Source organism: Leptopilina heterotoma, unplaced genomic scaffold, assembly GCF_015476425.1.
Source record: "Leptopilina heterotoma isolate Lh14 unplaced genomic scaffold, ASM1547642v1 Lhet_1, whole genome shotgun sequence".
NCBI classification, from domain to species: domain Eukaryota; kingdom Metazoa; phylum Arthropoda; class Insecta; order Hymenoptera; family Figitidae; genus Leptopilina; species Leptopilina heterotoma.
In genome coordinates this window covers 68,381-87,652 of record NW_025110812.1, presented here as the reverse complement: position 1 = coordinate 87,652, position 19,272 = coordinate 68,381, and the positions used below count along the sequence as shown (strand labels likewise).

Genomic DNA, 19,272 nt, shown 5'->3' with positions numbered 1-19,272 from the left:
CTATAAATGTACATTATATACACTTTTTTAGAGTTATTTATAAAAACTTGAAAATTTTTTGAAAATCTTAAAGGAATAAGAAAATTACATTCGCCATGTAATTGTACAGATCGTGCGACGTAATATTACGTCAAAGTGTAGAAATACACGCAATGTAAAAATACCACGTCGGACATAGTGATCAAATTTTCCTACGTCGGACGTAGTAAATTTACACAAAACTATTAAATTACATAGTCGTATAATGTAAAATTATTAAAAATAGTAAAACTACTTTTGGAACGAAATAAATTTACTACGTACAACCTATAATTTTGATGTGTGAAATTACAAGTTTCGTGTTATTTTACACCAGATTTTTTTACAGTGTAATATTTACCACGCAAGTCCATTTAATTTCAGGGATGTGTCGCTTCAAATTGAATTAGCTTATGTGAGTTTCCCATCTATGCGTTACGGTGAATTTACAATTTAGAAAAAATTGTGAATTTTACAGTAGTTTAAAAAATTTCATCAGAAGAGCTCCTGACTGTACCCTTAGGGTACAGTCACTTTCTTCAAATGGATGTAAGTATTTTTATATACAAAGTAAATTATAATTTATAACTAGATGTGATAATAAAAGTGCGAAAGAAAAGGGTATTTTTTGAAAACGTGAAAAGACAAATTCTATCTAACCAAAAGCAATTGTGGTGAAATAGTAACAAAAAAAATGTAATTTATTTTAATTACTTTTAGGGGTTAATAATGTTATTATCAAAATTCTAATGACTTGAACAAAAGCATATTGCTCACATTTTATAATTCAAGTTAATGCAAAAAATAATTTTATATTTATAATGCTTTCAAATTAGTATCACTGAAATTTCTTTTAAGATAAATAAACATTTTACATTAAGAAAACAATTTGCTCCCATTTTGATTAATATAATTAGAGGGAATAAAAATTTCGACAAAAGGAAATTATGATCATTAGTGTAATAGATAAATAATCTCTGAATTTATGAATTAAAATTAATAATTTTGGAAAATTAGAAAATTCTTACCATTTTAAGGTTATGTTACTATTTCGATCCGCCATGACAGTTCTCTATAGTGACGTCCTCGACACTATTCGAAGACATGGTGGGGGTAAAAGAAATTGAACAAAATGTTCACTGAACCTTGACAATTACTGGCACTGTACTGTAACAATTAAACAAAAATAAATAATTATAATTATTAATCAAAAAAAAAAAATTACGAATGTTGAAAATTCACCAAAAACTTCAATATAAATAAAATTTTTTTAAAAATTTATTTCTTTGAAAATAAAATATATTTAAAATATAAATAAAAAGTAATTAATAAATTTAAATTAAAAAAGGGTTTGAAAATTGTTTCTAAAAAAAATTGTGTTCTTGAATTCTTTAATTATATTCCGAAGTGGAAATACGATAATGACATTTACAATTGAATACTACGAACAATGTAAAAATATTGCTTATTGTAACTGTTACTATCTAATAAGAAAAATAATAATTATATTATAATTATAATATAAAGACGATGTATGTGTAGCATTACATTTGGAGCAGCGCAGTAAACAATTTTTCTACTTTGAGAAACATTATTTTTTTTCATTTTTAAAAATTTTAATACGTTGTGAATGTTTTATTTTATTTTTTATTTTCATTTTAATTAACAAACGGTACTCGGTACCAATTATTTACTAAATATGTATATCGCAACGATATCTAGACGATTTTTTTACCCCTTTATTTTTTTTTTATTTTTTTTAACCTTTTTTATTGAAAAATTGTATTTTTTTAAAGTAAGAAATTGATATTTCTACCCTCAAAAAATTATTATAAATTTTTATTTTGTGTACATTTCATTCACATTTTAAATATATTCAATTAGACAAAAAAAAATTACTGTTCTCAATTATTTTTTTCCCCCAACTCTCTTCCCTTTTAAATTGTGGTAAAAAAAGAGATCAACTATATTTTATTTGTATTTATATATACATATACACGAAGAAATAAAATCTAGAAAAAGTTTTGATAACAAAATAATTACTAGAATTAATTGTCATTAATTAAATTTACATGTGTGTGAAATTCTATTTTTAATTTTTGTTTTCTAATACTTATTGTGATTTTATTTCTTTGCTATAACGAAATTCTTATCGAATTTCTTTTTTGTATTTAAATAAATAAATAATATGGAAAAATAGTTATTCCTAAGTGGTTGTTTATTTTTTTAAAAAAACTGTTTCTCGGTATAAGAAACAGTATTTTTTCTCCTCCCACTTCGTACCATTTTATAAAATATCGAATTTTTTGTACTTAGTTCTGTTACAGAAAAGAATTTTTTTTCTCTAAAATGAGACGCGAAAAATATTTCCTAAAAAAATTTACTATTAAAAGAATTGTGAATATTTAAATTTCGCGCGTCCTCTACGTTGACTTTACCGATCGAACATAGAGTGAAAACTCGTGAAACAATTTCCAATAAGATTTTTATAAATAGAGACAATGCTTTATAAAAAAAAAGTTTTAAAATTAAAAAAAAGGTAAAGTATAAATAATACCTATTGCATTTTAACAAAAATTCGAAAAAATTCCTTTTTTTTTATTCAAAAAATTGTTTTTTCTATTAAAAGAATTGTTCAATGGGATTTGGACATTAGTTGTAATTTTGATTCAGAAAAAATCATAAACGAGTTTTTTTATCTTTGTAAAGTCAGTAAAATAGATACAAAAATTTTTGAAATTTTAAAAAATTTTATTTCGACTAATTTTTATTTGCTAAACAAAAAAGAGTTGCGCCCTCTCTGATCTACTTTACCGACTGTACATAGATTGGAAACTCAAATAAGAATAAAAAATGTAAAAATGAATTAGGCAAAAATTCGTAAAATAAAAATCTTGACATTCAAATTTCAATGAGAAAAAATACTATTTAATACTGTTTTCTTTAATAAAATTCGACAAAATACACAATTATATTTAAATCTGAGATGTAATTTTCTTTTTGAAGAAAGTAAAACTTTCCACTTGTATAAGAATTCGATTTTGGATAAATAATTTCTAAACAAGTAAAAAATTTGCGGATTACAATACATTTCATGATAGAAATATTTTTTGCGTCTCTTTTTAAAAACTTGATCGCGCAATTAATTATAAATACAAATAATTAATTTTTGTTTAATGCGCAAAAGCTATTTTTTTTTATCAACATACATGTACACGGGTTGCGAACTAAGTGCTCTGGTTTTGTTTTTAAATTCTCCCTCTGAAGATACAAAATTACCTATCATATTAATTATGAATTTATATATAATTATCTATTTATTTATATTATATATAAAAAAGAAGAAACGTGAAGCTTCTTGGCTGATTTATTTTTTTTTTGTTAATGCAGACAAATAGAGCAAAAACAAAATCACGAAAAAAATTCTCGTGAAAAATTTTCTCTACTGCAAAATTTTTAACGACTTTTTTTTAAAACACAATGGAACAAAAATAGTGTTAAAAAGTGTAATGCTTCGTTTTAGATATTGAAACATGAGGATTTTGCCACATTTTTCGAAATTAAATTTAAAAAAAAAAAAATGATATCGAAATTACTTTTTTATATTTTACGTGTTAAATTTTATAAAATTCTTCTCCTTTTTATCTTTTTTAAAAACATTTTCTAAATTTTTTTTTTTAACTTTTTTAAACTTTCTTATTATCACGTAAATGAAAATTAAAAAGAAATTTCGATTTTTATGAATTTAATTCGGAAATAAAATTCTGAGACGTTTTTATAATTATAAATAAATACTCCGAAAAAAAATAGTCGGAATATTTATTTACTTATAATAAATAAATAAATACATAAATAAGTAAATATATAACAAAAATAATAATAATAATGAGAAAAATAATAATTTAAATTAACTATTCCGCGGATTTGACAAATATTTATATATAGTTTCCTATCTATATCTTAGTTATGGGTTGGTAAAACAGTTTTAAATTTTAACCGCGAAATTCAAATTGAATTTTCATTTTTTTGTAACTTATTTAACTTAGTTTGTTAAAAAAAAATTTTATTTCTATTTAACGATTTATTTATACAGGGAAATATTTTACCTTTCTCTATTTAATTCTTTTTTAAATTTTTTTAATGAATTATTTTAAATTACAATAGTTGTTTAAATTCATAATACTGAAATTTACAATTTTTATAGAAATTATGTTAATTAACAAAAAAATATCACAGAAAAATTCGTTTAGCGGTATTTTTGATTAAATTAAAATGTATCGATTTGAATTTCGCGGGTAAAATTAACTGTTTTATCAACTGAGTATAGAAAGGAAACTACGTTAATAAATTTACATTTAATAAGGCATCAAAGTCAATGCGATTTTTTCATTTTGTTTAAAAATCGCAGGCTTTGAAATCAATTCTTTCTATGTAACCTTTTTTAGAGTCGGTAAACAGAAAAAAAAATTCAAAACGGTGAAAAAACATTGAAAAAATTCGATTTAATGAAAAAATAATTTAAACACACAAAATTGAAAAAATAGAAAATTTGTAATAACACAAATAAATTAAATTATTTTTCTCTACAAGACAAAATTTTTGTACAGAAAAATTTTTGTTTCCATTGAAAATAAATACTTTTTAGTTAAAGAATTTTCTTTTTTCATTGAATTCTAAATTCTCAAAATTTTATTCCAAAAATAATTCTTCTCACTTTTTCGGAATGTTTTCTATTAACGAATTAATGTGGCAAAATTATTTTCTAATTTTTTTTTGCTTTTCATTTTGCAAAACGTAGTTTTCAAAACTCTTTCGAGTTCGAAATACATTTTTTTTTGAAAAAAGAAATTAACTGTAAAATTCGACTATTGTTTCTGAAAAAAAAAATTGTATCTAATGTACACGCACTTGACTGTCTGGTATTTAATATATTTTTTTTATATGTACAAACGTCGATTAAAATCGACTTTAGAGAAATACTTAAGCCTCTTTTCTTTCAGTTTCCTTTCCCTTTTTTTTCTGTCCAAAGTTCACACAAAATCCATGCCTCGAGGATAAAATATTTTAAAATTGAAAAAAAGAGAATTCCTCTCGGCTTCTTTTTTTTCAATTCAAGAAAAGTTGATTTACAATTGGATTCACTTTTCCAATTTATTTTTTTTTTTTAATTAACTATTACTCGTAATTTGAACGAAACGCTCAACTGGATTTTTTTATCACAAAAAACGGAGTCTCACTACTCATTTCTTTTTAATCGTTCGAGGATTTTGAATAAAATGTAGAAGCTTAAATTTCCACCGAGAACCACAAAAAAATAATAGGGCAAAAAATTTTCTTTTGCTCACTACTTTTTTTTTATCGGTTGATTTGCCTAGTGTAGAAAAAAATTGTTTCTGTAAAGTGACGTCACAGTTACACTTTTTTTTCTTTTTGTTACCAGCACAGAAATTGTTGACGATAAAAAAGAGGAGAAAAAAATGATTCGTTTATGAGATATGCGAGAAACAAATGTTGTCGAGCTGTTTGATGAATTTTTTTTTGTTTTTGTTTTTTTTTTTGTTCAACACACAGCTGAGATTAGTGAGGGGGCTACGAGGCAATATCCGACATCAATTGGGCAAGTAATGCTGGTTCCAATAATCCGTGCGATTGTCCCAATCGCTCTAGAGTTCGTACATCTTTGTCGACAGCCTCTAAAGCTCGTTCCAATTCTTCTTCTTCTTCCCGCGATGGCTCATATTCACCGTTTCTGCTCTCTGAAAAATTATAAAAAAATTTTTTTTTATTACAAATATGAATCAAAAAAAAAAATGTAAAACAAACAGAAAAAAGGAAAAAGAATTATAACTAATTAAAAGAAATCCTAGAGATCTCAAATTTAGTCCACTTGTGTATTTTTAGGTGTAAATTTTCAGAAACATAAAACAAACCAAATTATAATTTAATTTAAAAATTTTAATTTTTTTAAATATGAAAAATTTTGAAAAAAACCTGACCTTAATAACCAATTTGCAATAATAATTGATTCTATTTCTGTATTTTTACTCCAAAAATTATAAACAAAACCTACAATTTGTTCAAGATTGTTTTTAATATTTCAATTAAATTATTTTTCTTTTAGAAATTTGAACTAAAATTTTTCTCTAATTCAATTATTTTTAATATTTCTTGAGAAAGTTCCTTAAAAATTCAATTATTTCAAAAAAAAAGTTCACCTAAAACTAAAATATTTGCAAAATCCACTTGCTCACAAGACAATTTCATGAAAATTCGAATAATTTGAAAATTTTTCAATTATTTAAAAATATAACTAATTTTAAAAGAACGTTAATAAAAATGTTTTAAAAAATTAACTTTTTCAGAATTTATATAATGAAAATTTTTTAAAATTCAACTTTTTTAAAACTTTAATTTGGAACTTTTAGAAATTTAATTTATATTAATAATATTAATTTAACATTCTAAACGATAAAAATAATTACTTATAAATTATTTTAGAAACGCGAATATTGATATTAATGCAAAATACGGTTTTTTAAAAATTTATTTTCTAAGAAAAGCAGAATTTTATTTATTTCAATGTCTCGTTTTATTTAGAATTAAAAAAATTATTTTTTTAGAAATTTCGTATCACTTTTGTTCTAATTAGTTCAAATATTTACCAATTCAAATTTAGAAAATAAGATAATAGATAGATAGAAGAATAATTTGGAATTTGAAATATACGTAATTTAATTTTTGCTTTGAAGAATTTTATGAAAATTTTGTGAAAATAATTAAATTCTTTTGAGGAATTCAATTATAACTGTATTGAAAATAATTAAATTCTTACGAGAAATGTTATTAAAATTACATTGAAAATAATTGAATTCCTGTCAATAATTTTATTATTCATGAAAAAATTTAAATATTTATAAAAATAATTTAATTCTTGCCAAGAATTCTATTCAAATTTTTGATAATAATTTTTATTATCTGTGTTGTATTTTATTAACTTTTTTTTTTTAAATAATTTAACTCCTAAAAAGCATTTTATTATTTGTGAAAATAATTGAATTCTTGCGAACGATTTTATTAAAATTTTTTTAAATAATTGAATTTCCAAAGAAATTTATTACTTTTAAAAGTAATTGAATTTTTGTGATGAATATTGTTATTTATGAAAATAATTGAATTTTGCAAAGAATTTTATTAAAATGCCTCAAAATAATTGAATTTTCGGGAATAATTTTGTTATTTATCTTTAATAATTGAATTCTTTCGAAGAATTTTATTAAAATATTTGAAAATAATTAAATTCCTGTAAAAAATTTTTTTTTTGAGAAATTCTATTAAAATTGTATAAAAAATAATTGAATTTCTCAGAAAAGTTTCATTACTTTTGAAAATAATTGAATTTCTAAAATGAATTTTATTATTTATAAAAATAATTGAATTCCTAACAAGAATTTTATTATTTATGAAAAAAATAATTGAATTATTACGAAGAAATTTATAAAAATTTCGTAAATAATTGAATTCCTGGAAAATTTATATTATTTATGAAAATAATTAAATGTTTGCGTAGAATTTTATTAAACTTTTTTTAAATAATTGAATTCTTTTGGAATTTGGAAAACTTTTTTTGGAAAAAATCATTGAATTGCGGAAAACTTTTTGAAAATAATTGAAATTATGCTAAGAATTTTATTAAAATTTTTGAAAATAATTGAATTGTAGAGAAGAATTTTATTATTTTTATAGATAATTGAAATTTTGACCAGAATTTTCAATAATTTTCAAAAATAATTGAATTTCTGGGAAAATTTCATTATTTATGAAAATAATTGAATTATTGCGAAAACTTTATTAAAATGTTCAAAAATAATTGAATTTCTGTGAAAAATTTTGTTATTTTTGAAAATAATTGAATTGCTCATAAGAATTTTATAAATATTTTAAATAATTAATTTTTTCGAAATATAAAAAATATTAGGAAAATTTTATTTTAAATAATTGAAATATTGTGAAAAAATTTATTTGTAAGAAAATAATTGAATTCTTCGATTAATCAATTTAAAGTAGTATTAAAAATAATTGAAATTCTTCGATGATTTTTATTATTTATGAAACAAATTAAATTCTTGCTTAGAATTTTATCAAAAAAATTTTTTTTAAAAATTGAATTTCCATGAAAAATGTTATTATTTGTGAAAGTAATTGAATTCTTTTTTTGCATAAAATCTTGCAAGTTTCTGTAAATTGGTTTTCAAAAATTATTTTTCCTCCGTCTGTAAATCTTTGTATTCCTAATGTTTATTTCACGTATCACTTCAAAAGCCATATGAGTTTTTGCTTCAGTATTTTTTTTTATTTATTTTTTTTTTTTGCTTCAGTAAAAGTAAACGAACGAGAATTCGTCTTTAATCTGCAAAAGTTAATCTTGAAAATTAGTTCATATTTAAGACATAAAATTAATGAAATGAAAACGAAAAGAAAATGAAAAGCCAAGCCGTTAGATAAAGTAAAACTCACCAATAAACAAATCATTGAAAGCGTCAGCAGGCAGATTATTAAGAACATTGCCAAAATCATGTTCGGCAGCGTCCAAGGATGCAAAAACTTCATGATCTCCAAGTTCCACCTTAAGTCCACCTCCAAGTCCCAATCCTCCCAAACCAAGTCCAAGATTATTGAGATTTGTATTCGAAGTCCCTTGCGGTGCATTTAAATTATTCAAAGTTTTCGTATGACTCCCTTCAACGGGTATATGACTAACAAAACGATGATGATGATGATGATGGTCATGATCGTGATGATGATGATGATGAACATGTTCCTGTTCAACGTCCGTCAGTTCATCGGCCTGTTGCGCAATCACCATACTCTCAACAACATTACTCTTCGTCTCCATCAATTGTTTACAATTCGGTGACGAATTCGCCGACAATGGTGACGAAGTCGATGATGTTGACGAAGTGGGTGGTGGCAAATTTTGCGTCGTCGCCGCCGATGGCGGTTGAGGTCGTTTTCTCTTCTTCGGTCTTGACTTTGCCTTTGGCCTCGGCATTGTCGTCTGTTGTGTCTGGTGAACAGAAGACGATGACGTCGAATTTGTTGACCCCCCTGACGATGGTTGCATTGTTGCCAATGAAGTTGGTTTTTTTCGCGATTTCTTTGGCTTCGATTCCTGCGCTTTGCGATGATAATTGTCCCGTTTGCGGGCGTGCTCCGGACACAGGGGCAATTCGTGGGCGACGTCGAATACGGGAATTGAGCATTGAGTGTTGTCGCTGAATTTTGCGGTGCAATGCTCGAAGAGTTGTTGATCGACGTTCATCATGATGTGTCGGGCGCAATGTCGAGTGCAGGGCAGGGATATTTGCCGGCAGTTGTTCATGAGACAGGGTGAGCCGACGAGGAGGGGACCGTCAATGACTTTTCGTGAGCCTTTAATCGTGCCTAGGGAGCGAGCCGCTGAGGAAGGATCGCGATGCGCCGCTTTTACTAAGCAACGAGTGCGACCACGTAAATTTGTCTCCGATTCGACGCCACTCTTGTGCAGCTGAATCAAACGTCTTCGCAATTGCGAGCGTAATTGTATGAGACGCGAGGATCTCGTCATTGGAACTGTCGACTCGCCGGCGAACCAATGACGCTGATAAATTGACGCCTCCTCACCACTTGAATCGCTATCGGAAATTTCATCACCAGCTCGTGGATAATACAAAAGTGTATGATCCCGACTTGGACGTTTTGCATTCGTCGTTGGACGCACCGAATTCTGTTGTTTTCTTTTACGTTGGTGAACTCCTTGTTGAATTCCATGTTGAATTCCATCATTGAAACGAAAATTTCTCGATGGAACTTCACTCGTTAATTCCTGTTTTATTTTTATTCTCTGATTATTGCATTTCGATTTTGATTTTGTTGGACGATTATTCGGCGATTGTTGCTGTTGATAAAGATGTTGCTGCTGTTGTAGTTGCTGTTGTTGTAGCTGCTGTTGTTGTAGTAGCTGTTGTTGTTGTTGTTGTTGATGATGTTGTTGTTGATGATGAAAATGTGGATTTTTCGAATTTTTGGATGCGAGAAATTTGAAGTTCTTGGCTGCTACTGCTGCTGCGACTGCCGATGTTGCACCGGATGATGATGTGAATGGTTCCGGTTCACTGAAAACGTAAGGATCGACGTCTTGACGTGATTCATTATTAAGCAATGCTTTTAAGCGGTCAGCGAACTTCAATTTACTGTCCATGTTCCACGGATCTTCCGATTCTGGGATCCTCATCGATTGATAATTTTTAATTCACCTTTTTGCGTCACCTGCGATTTTAAATAACAATAATTAGATTAATTAATTCACAAATTCACCTGCCAATGACGTGGATCAAGTTCGTAACGTAATGATTGGAAGAAAAATACATTTTACGTATAAAAAAATATTTTTTCTTTAGAAATTCTTTTTTTGAAATTTTTCTCTAAAGTTTTTGATCACGAAAATATTGTTAAAAAAATTTTTTTCACTAAAAACGTTCCAAAAGAATTTTTTTAAAAAAACTATAGATTTTACTCTCAGGGATCAATGTCTTCAAAATTTAGTTACTAAATTTCCAGAAGTGAAAGAATTTCTTAAAATGTTTATTAGAACTTGAAGAAAATTCAACTAAAGAAAAAATGCACTTTCAATATATTTTTAATTTTATTGAAAAATAATTCGCTTTTCAAAATTAAATTAATAAATATTCAGAAATGAAGGGAATTTGATAATATAATTAATTACAACTAAACAGAATTTTAAATCAAAAGTAATTTTTCAAAATAAAATAAAATTTTCCAGAATTAATGTACTAAATTTTTTAAATTATATCTTATAAATAATTAATTCTAACACGCAAGAAATTAAATACAAAGAAATTTTTCAGAATTAAATTCTTAAAATTTTAGAAATTAATTCAATTTTGCAAAAAATTGATTACAATTTTAAAAAAAATGGAATTCAACAGTAAATTTTTTGAAAATTAAGTTTTTAATTTTTCAAAAATAATTAAATTTTAGAAATAATTGATTATAACCGAAAATAAATTTTCCAGAATTAATTTATTAAATTTTTAAAATTAATTAATTTTAACACGAAAAAAATTGAATGCAAAGAAATATTTCAGAATAAAAATCTTAAAATTTTAGAAATAATTGAATTTTGCAAATAATTGATTACAATTTAAAAGAAATTGAATTCAACAGTAATTTTTAAGAAAAAATTGGATTATACAAAAAAATTGAAGTAAAAATAATTACATTGAAGAATAATTGAATGATAAAATAATTGAATTAAAAAATAATTGAATGTTTAAAGAATAGAATTGAAAAATATTTGAAGTTAAAATAATTAAATTGAAGAATAATTGAATCATAAACCAATTGATTTTAACAAATAATGGAAATAAAAACAAATGAATTCGGAGATAATGGAATTATTACAAAATAATAATTATTTTTGCAATAGACTAAAATTAAATAATTGAATTTTTTAAACGATTTCAATTTTCAAATTAATTGAATGTTTCAAAATGATTTGAAAATTTCTGTAAATTAATGTATTAAATAAAAAAATGAATTTTAATGTCAAAGAAATTTTAAATATATAATTAATTTTTTAAATAAATGACATTAAAAATAAATTAAAATAAACAATAATTAAATTTTTTAATAAAATAAAAAAAAATTATTCTTATTGTTTATTTAATATTTTTTTCGAAACAAAATTCAATAATAATAACAAAAATATTACAAGAATTCCAGTTTAAAAAAAATCGATTGTAAATAGGTAAAAAAATATTACATAATGTAAATATAAATATAAAATCAAGTTTAGTGAAAAATTTATTGACGATAATTATGAAAAAAAATAAATTAAAATAACAACGTAGAAAAATTTCTAATCTTATAAATGACGTTTTGAAAGAAAGAAAACTTGAAGCTTTGCGTGTAATTTTTAGGTTATTTTTCTTCTTTATGCGCGAGAGAGAATGAAAAAGCAAAATATTGTCGTTTGTTTTTGTTTTTAAAATACATTTAAATTAAACAATACTGCGAGTAAATTTTCGTTATTAACTAATAAATACAATTCTCTAAAATTTATATTTACTTACTCAACTTTTTTATAATTTCTAATTGTTATAAAAAAAAGAAAAAAAATAATTTGATTTTTAAACTACCTTTTGTTATTAGCACTTTTAATATCTTAAATGGAAAAATAAACGGAAGTCTTTTTTTTATAAATACAAGAGAAAAACAAACAAATGTTATTCTAAACAGAGAAAGAGAAAGAATAAAAATATCTTACCTCAAACATTAGAAATTTTTTGCCATGAATCCATATTATTTGCATTAATTATTCAAATCCAAATAGAAAATTAATTAACAATCCTCTTGATAATAATAATTTTTGCCAAAGATCCATTATTATAAACAATTCGATGCACAAAACAAAAAAAAGGAAAGAAATTATATTCTTTCACGCGAAATATTGTCGCAAATTTATTAATCTTATTTATTTTTCTAGGTTATGTTCGTTTATCCATTGAAATTGACAACACTCAGTTTATGTCTCTATATATTCTATACTTTCAAATTAGATTTCAAACAATAGAATTATTTACAATATTAACATTTTTTAGGTATGAAAAAAAATGTTTTTTTTAAACACATTCAAGTGAAAAATTGTTTTTAGGAATTGAAAAAATTAATTTTATTTTCAATCCACGTTTTTGTGAATTTTATACATATGTATATATTAATGTTTTAAATTTATTATATTGTAGTTTTTCGTGAAAAATTGCACACACTTAGAAACACTTTTTTTTTTAAAAGCCAAATGAAATTTTTCTTCCCCAAACAGAGAGGTTGGGAACGTCGGAATATATATACACACACACACTTTTAAAAAAATTCTCCTACACTTATATATTATATCTATGTATATATAGATATAGATATATATATATATTGAAAAAAACGATTGGTGAAAAAAATTAACCTCCACACTCACGTTATTTTCTATTTGTTTTCGAATAAATATTTTATAAATTTAAATCACGCAATTTCAAGGAAATATACTGCAAAGAAATGTCAATGACGAGAAAAACCAATGACAAACAAATATCATTACAAGTTTGTCGAAGTCGATAATAACATTAGACTCTATATTAACAGACTGACCACGGTGGGGTTGGTTTGATTCCATCGTAAAGGCGTGCGCGCAAGGTAAGAATAGGTATAAGTGTGCAAAATTGCGACTCAACGCTGACGTGTTGGCGAAAAGAGATTGTGTCTTTTTAAATCTTTCTATAGTTTTGCAAGAATAATTGCCTTTCTCTTCATATTTTTCATACAATTCTAGAACAAAAGGTGGGAAGTAAATTTATTTTCTAATCTCTATTGGCAATTTCTTGTGGGAAATGTTGAATAGAAATTGTTTTTGTTATTTTTATGCGCGGTCTGCGTGGTGTAAATTTAACCTCAAAATTTTTGTTTCAAAACCTCGAGAATAGCGTAAAAATACTGCGAGTTGTGGTTCATAAAAAACGGTAAAAATATTTTGTTTTTCGTTAATTTTTCTAATTGACAGAAACAGTTCGTTTTTCTTTCTAATCCGCGAGAGAAAAATGCAATTTGCCAAATAAATCACGAAAGTGTTAACACTTTCGTGATTTATTTTCTATTTATATTCGCATATACATTTTGCCCTTTTGTGTTTTTAATAATATATATTTTTTAAGGTAATTGAGGTTATGTTAGTATAAACTCTTTGTTTAACGGTTTTTATTCGTATAAAGAACCCCTTGACATAACCTAAAATTTCTCAAAACAAAAGTACCCAATAATCCCGATATTAGTTAATTGTTAAAGAACAATAATCGTTTTGCAATCAAAGGTAGTACAATTTCGTGGAATATAAATCTTTACAAAATTAGAAAATAAGAAAATAATTATATTCTATGGAAAGTAGAATGAAATAAATTCAATAAATTTTTTAAGAGATGAATTAAATAAATCTATACTAGATTAAGGATCAGAAAGAGAAAATAAAACGAATAAAAAAATTAAAAATAAATAGCAGCTGGTCTAAATTGAGTAAAAAAATAAAAAAAATTTGTTTGTAATACCTTTTAAGCAGAATTTAGATTTATTAATTAAAAATTGAAATGGTAATAAAATTTAATGAACAGATTTAAGTGAAAAATGTTTGAAAGATAAGTAAAATAAGTTGTTTATTTTAATTGTTTTATTTATTGTCAATTTTGCAAAAATTAATAAGTACAATTGGGAAAAATTTCTCATCCAAGTGTTATTATAGTACAATATTTGTTGTAAATAAACGATTATAATATTTGTTAAAGTTACAATAATTAATTATATTTTTTAATTAAATAAATTTTAGCTTCTTCTAAATAAAATTAAAAATTTTTAATGTCAAATTAGAAAATTTATCTTCAACAAAAGATTTTGAAATAAATCGGAGATTTTGTTTTTGAATTAAATAACGATTTGACTTTTGAACCACAAATGAAATATTTATTTCAAATATATATAGTATAAGAAATCAAGAACATTAATAATAAAGGGATTCTACAAATTCAGAGAAAGTACCCCGTGTGGGTAGTCTGGAGATATAGTTTTTTAAATACTTTTAATTATATTTTAAATTAAATTAATTTTGATGACTCAGATAATTTTTGGAATTGTTCTAGTAATAGTTTAGGACCTGTAAAAAAATTATTGACCCACAATTGTTAGTAAACAGAAGATAAAGTTCGCTGAAAAAATAATTTTTCATCTTCTGCTTATTATCGGCTGTGGTTACTTTTTATGAATTGTGAATTAAATTAATTTTTATAACTCAGTTCTAGTAATAGTCTTGTTCTAGTAATAGTTTAGGACCAGGGAAAAATTTGTTGACTGACAATTGTTAGTAAACAGATTTTATTTTTAGAATCAAATTATGTTACACATATAACACTATTTAAATTCTTAGGTTTTTATTTTCTTTCTTTGTGCCGCGATTTTTTGTGCTTATTCAAATCACCCGTTCTTCTAAACGAAATTCCACAAATATCGCACTGATAGGGCTTCTCTCCGGTATGAATGAATGTATGAATTTTCCTTGCATTCGTCTTTTTAAAAGTTTGATCACAGTAGTCACATTTGTATGGACGATTATTGGAATGATGTATCATGTGCTCCCGAAGTCGTGCAGGATTCATAAATGCTTTTTCGCACAATTCACACTTAAATCGACGTTCTCCACTGTGAATCATTTGATGATTGTCCCTGTCAGCTTTGTAACTAAATTCTTTCTTGCAATATTCACAGCTAAATGGTTTTTCGCCCGTGTGACTTCTTATGTGACTTTTCAGACGTGCTTTCTGAAAGGAAATTTAAAATTGATTTTAATGGCGTAAACATAAATTAATTCTTAATCCTCTGTTATTTCAATTCCAACGATAAAATGTAGGAAAGTTAAAAATATAAAGATTTGGTTTACCTGTTGAAAAACCTTTTCACAGTAGGAGCAAGTGAACATTGGTTTATTTCCAGTGTGGACAGTATTGTGTTTTTCGAAAGAGCATTTATTGTTGAAAGAAATTTTGCAAATTTCGCAGATTAATTTTGTTCCAATTTCACGTCTTCTTTTGTGCTTTGTGAATTCTTGTTTGCTGTAGAAAACATCGTGGCAGGTTGGACACTTGATAAGTTTACTATTGAGACACACCTTTCGATGTAGATTCATGTTAGTGTAGTGTACGAATGTTTTTTCGCAATTGTCGCAAAAGAAGAATTTCGTTAAATTGTCTTCATCATTTGGCGGCTGATCCGTTATTCTTTTATGAGACTTCCTGTGTACCATTATTTGATTGTAAGTAGGATAAGTTACCTGACAAATTATACACACATACGGAAGAGGCCCTGTGTGGATTTTCGAGTGGCTTTTTGTCGAAGCAATTGTGGCGTAAAATTGCTGGCAGTATTCACACCTTTAGGGTACAAAATTTTTTAGTGGAAGTCTTCATAATGTTAACTGCTTCTTTTTGAATTTTTTGGAATAAAAACCTACCTATAAATGACCTCTAGTTGTCTGTCTTGGATAGTACTTTCGGCACAATGATGAATGTGAGATTCAGTTGAAGAAGGATTGAGTAGAACTTGATTGCAGACATTGCAAACTTGGCAGATCATTGACCGTCGTTCAGCTACTTGATGAATCAGCAAATGCTTATTCAGACTGTTAGTACGATTAAAAGTCTTATTACATTGACTGCATTGGAAAGGTTTATTCGGTAGATGGATTTTCTGATGTCTGCGAAAATTATCAGCTGAGTGAAATTCTTTAGAGCAAATTTTACACTCATACGGACGATCGTCTTTGTGTTTACGTTGATGGGTATCCAATTGAGCAAGTGATCTGTAAAGTTTTCAATTGTTACTTCATCGAAATATTACTTTCCTGATCCCTTCTAGGATCTTCCAACATTAGTGTCTTAGGGACCAGATTTTCCATAACTCACCTGAATTGACTTCCACAAGTATCGCAACAGAATTCCTTGGATTGATCATGCACCATCAGTGAATGATGATAAAGCACCGATTCAGATGAGAAAAACCTATCACACTTTTTACAGTATCGTTCCTTATTTGCACTTTCATGAAACTGAAGATGAAAGTTCAAACGATTTGTGGTGATAAATTTTTTTTTGCAAATTGAACATTCCTGATTCGCTGCTCTTCGTTCCCATTGCCTACCATTGTGACTCTTGATGTAATGCTTTCTCCATTCGTCTGGTGTTTTTGAATAAAATTCACAAAGTCCACAAGGGAAATAAAGTGATGAAGAATGTGTGGCAGAGTGGAGGAAACATTTTCTTCGCGTTTGGAACTTTGTACTGCAGATTCGACATCTAATTTCATTTTTCAAGTTTGTTTGCTCTGTTTGCTCATAAACTTTTATTGGACTTTTGGTAATTCGTTCCCTATAAAATAATTCTTCATTCTTAGAATCTTTTATTGGTAATTCGTGAACAACTGTGGAATTTCTGACGTTTATGAAATATTCATCGGCTGCTACTACTGTTTTAAGGAAGTTGTGAATTAATTCAAGTTTTTCTAAGCAGGCGGGACAAATTGTTTTTGGATGACTGTCGGTTACTGTCACCTGTAAATTTTTATTTAGTTTCAACGATTAGATATAAAATAGATAAAGTAACTAACGAAGTAGAAGTAATGTAACAGATTTCTGATTTAAACGAAATAAATAATTATAATTAAAGGGTATAAAGTTAATTTGATTGTAGAATGTAAATCTAAAAGGTTGAAAACAAAACCAAAATTTTGGATGAGAAAAGTGGAGAGAAATTCAACAAGTGCGTAAAATGCACTTGTTAAGTGTAAATAAAAAGATCTTCATACTGGATGATGAATAAATAAAAAGATTTTCATACTAGATAATGAATAAATAAAAAGATCTTCATACTGGATGATGAATAATTTCCAAAAATTCAAGTTTTGCAGTATTAATAAGACAAAAAAATACTTGCTTTGATCGGTAAGGTGTTGTTAATTTTCTCCAAAATATTCTGTCCCTCTGATGAAATTTCAAAAATATTAATAGTATTTTCGCTTTTATTAGCACAAAGCCGGCAAATTATTTTCTTTTTCTTTGAAAAATCCCCACAGTTAATCATTTTTCTAAAATATACAAAGTCCTCGTTATTTTGGCAATTCAATAACTTCTATTCGTTTTAATTACTTGATTGGTATCAAAAATAATTTTTTCAAACTAAAATATATATATGTAAATTACACAAATTATATTTCAAAACTTTGAGTTGTAGAATGTAGACTGACTAATAAGTAGGTTCAATGCATTCAGCACATAACGGAACGTTAATTATATTTTTTTATAATGAAGATTCTAAAACTAATAATATAAAATACTAGCTTACCATATTTGTTGTTATTAAAATAATATAACCAAAATAAGAAATATTTCACAATTCTTTAATTTCACCAATTTCATTTAAAAAAAAAGTAAAACATTAAGTTTAGAAAAGAGAGAGGAAAGAGAGTCTAACATATGTGAAATAAAAAGAATCCTAATTTATCGACAAAACGAAACTCTAAACGTTTTTAAAAATTCCAATAGATGTCTGCAGTTGTATGTACGTTAAGAAAATTAATTTTTATTAAAATAACTCAACAATATCAATATTTAAACAATTTCTATTTCATATTTGAAATTAAAAATCTAAGTAGATCAAACTTCCCTACAAATATTATTCAAAAATGAATTGTCAATTACTTTTTATTCATCTACGTCTTTAATATATATTATATTATAATATATTATTTATTTCTATTTATTTATTTAATTACAAAGCTCCTAGGACTAACTAGCCCACCAAGGAACTAATACAGTAGTATTTAATATTCATATTAACAGAAAAACAGAATTATAATATATATAAATACGAGAAAAAACAAAAAATTTAACAGATTTATTAACTAATAATTATATGCGGACTCCATTTATAGAATATAATAGATATAATAAAGAGTAAAGAAATAGGTAAATTTCGTTGAAAAATGTTTATTTTTCATTTTTTTCACAAAAGCAAATACAGTGGCCAAACAATAATTTGTTTTACATTTTTTTTATTACAATATTTCGGATGCATGTACAATTTTTATTTTGTATTTATTTTATTTATTGTCTCACACTGTTTTACACACACGCAAATGCACACAATAAGTTATTCATATAAATAATAATTTAATTCACATAAAAACCTTTTGAAATAACTTTTAATCAAAATGCAAAATGTTTAGACTTAATATTTTTTCAGTTGTGATTAAAAAATGAATTAAGAAAAATAGTTTGATAACTTTTAACAATAATTATCATTCAATGTAGAGTATTTTTGCATTTTGATGTACATGTTTATATTTTTAAATATATTGTTTATAATATATTATATTAATATAATATTTTAATATAATAAATACAATAATATATTATATTAATATAATATATTATACATTATAATAATATTTTAAAATAAATTCAAATAATCATTAAATTATGTCACACGTCACAATTATTACATACTTAAAATCATAACATTAAAATTATATTAAGAACATATAATTATGAATGATTCAAATAAAAACACATAATACACAATTCAAATCAATTTTTTTTTGCTTTTTCGTTATAAT

General features: G+C 25.3%; 2 protein-coding genes across 3 annotated transcripts; both read right to left on the bottom strand.

Annotated features, from left to right (window-relative positions):
* Window positions 1-4,618: 4,618 nt before the first annotated feature.
* On the bottom strand, window positions 4,619-13,221 carry LOC122512697 (INO80 complex subunit D-like). The gene is made up of 3 exons (XM_043628709.1): window positions 12,344-13,221; window positions 8,533-10,323; window positions 4,619-5,774 (listed from the first exon to the last, which is right to left on the bottom strand). Exons 2-3 carry the CDS (start codon window positions 10,286-10,288, stop codon window positions 5,608-5,610), a joined length of 1,923 nt encoding a protein of 640 aa, XP_043484644.1. The 5' UTR covers window positions 10,289-10,323; window positions 12,344-13,221; the 3' UTR covers window positions 4,619-5,607.
* Window positions 13,222-15,009: 1,788 nt separating this feature from the next.
* LOC122512752 (zinc finger protein 431-like) lies at window positions 15,010-18,123 on the bottom strand. Of its 2 annotated transcripts, XM_043628786.1 has the most exons (6): window positions 18,000-18,123; window positions 17,592-17,742; window positions 16,566-17,209; window positions 16,115-16,462; window positions 15,545-16,034; window positions 15,010-15,425 (listed from the first exon to the last, which is right to left on the bottom strand). In XM_043628786.1, exons 2-6 carry the CDS (start codon window positions 17,736-17,738, stop codon window positions 15,039-15,041), a joined length of 2,016 nt encoding a protein of 671 aa, XP_043484721.1. In that variant the 5' UTR covers window positions 17,739-17,742; window positions 18,000-18,123; the 3' UTR covers window positions 15,010-15,038. The 2 variants fall into 2 exon arrangements, with proteins under 2 accessions (XP_043484721.1, XP_043484724.1); XM_043628789.1 differs by lacking the exon at window positions 18,000-18,123 and having other exon boundaries at window positions 17,592-17,809.
* Between the last annotated feature and the right edge of the window lie 1,149 nt (window positions 18,124-19,272).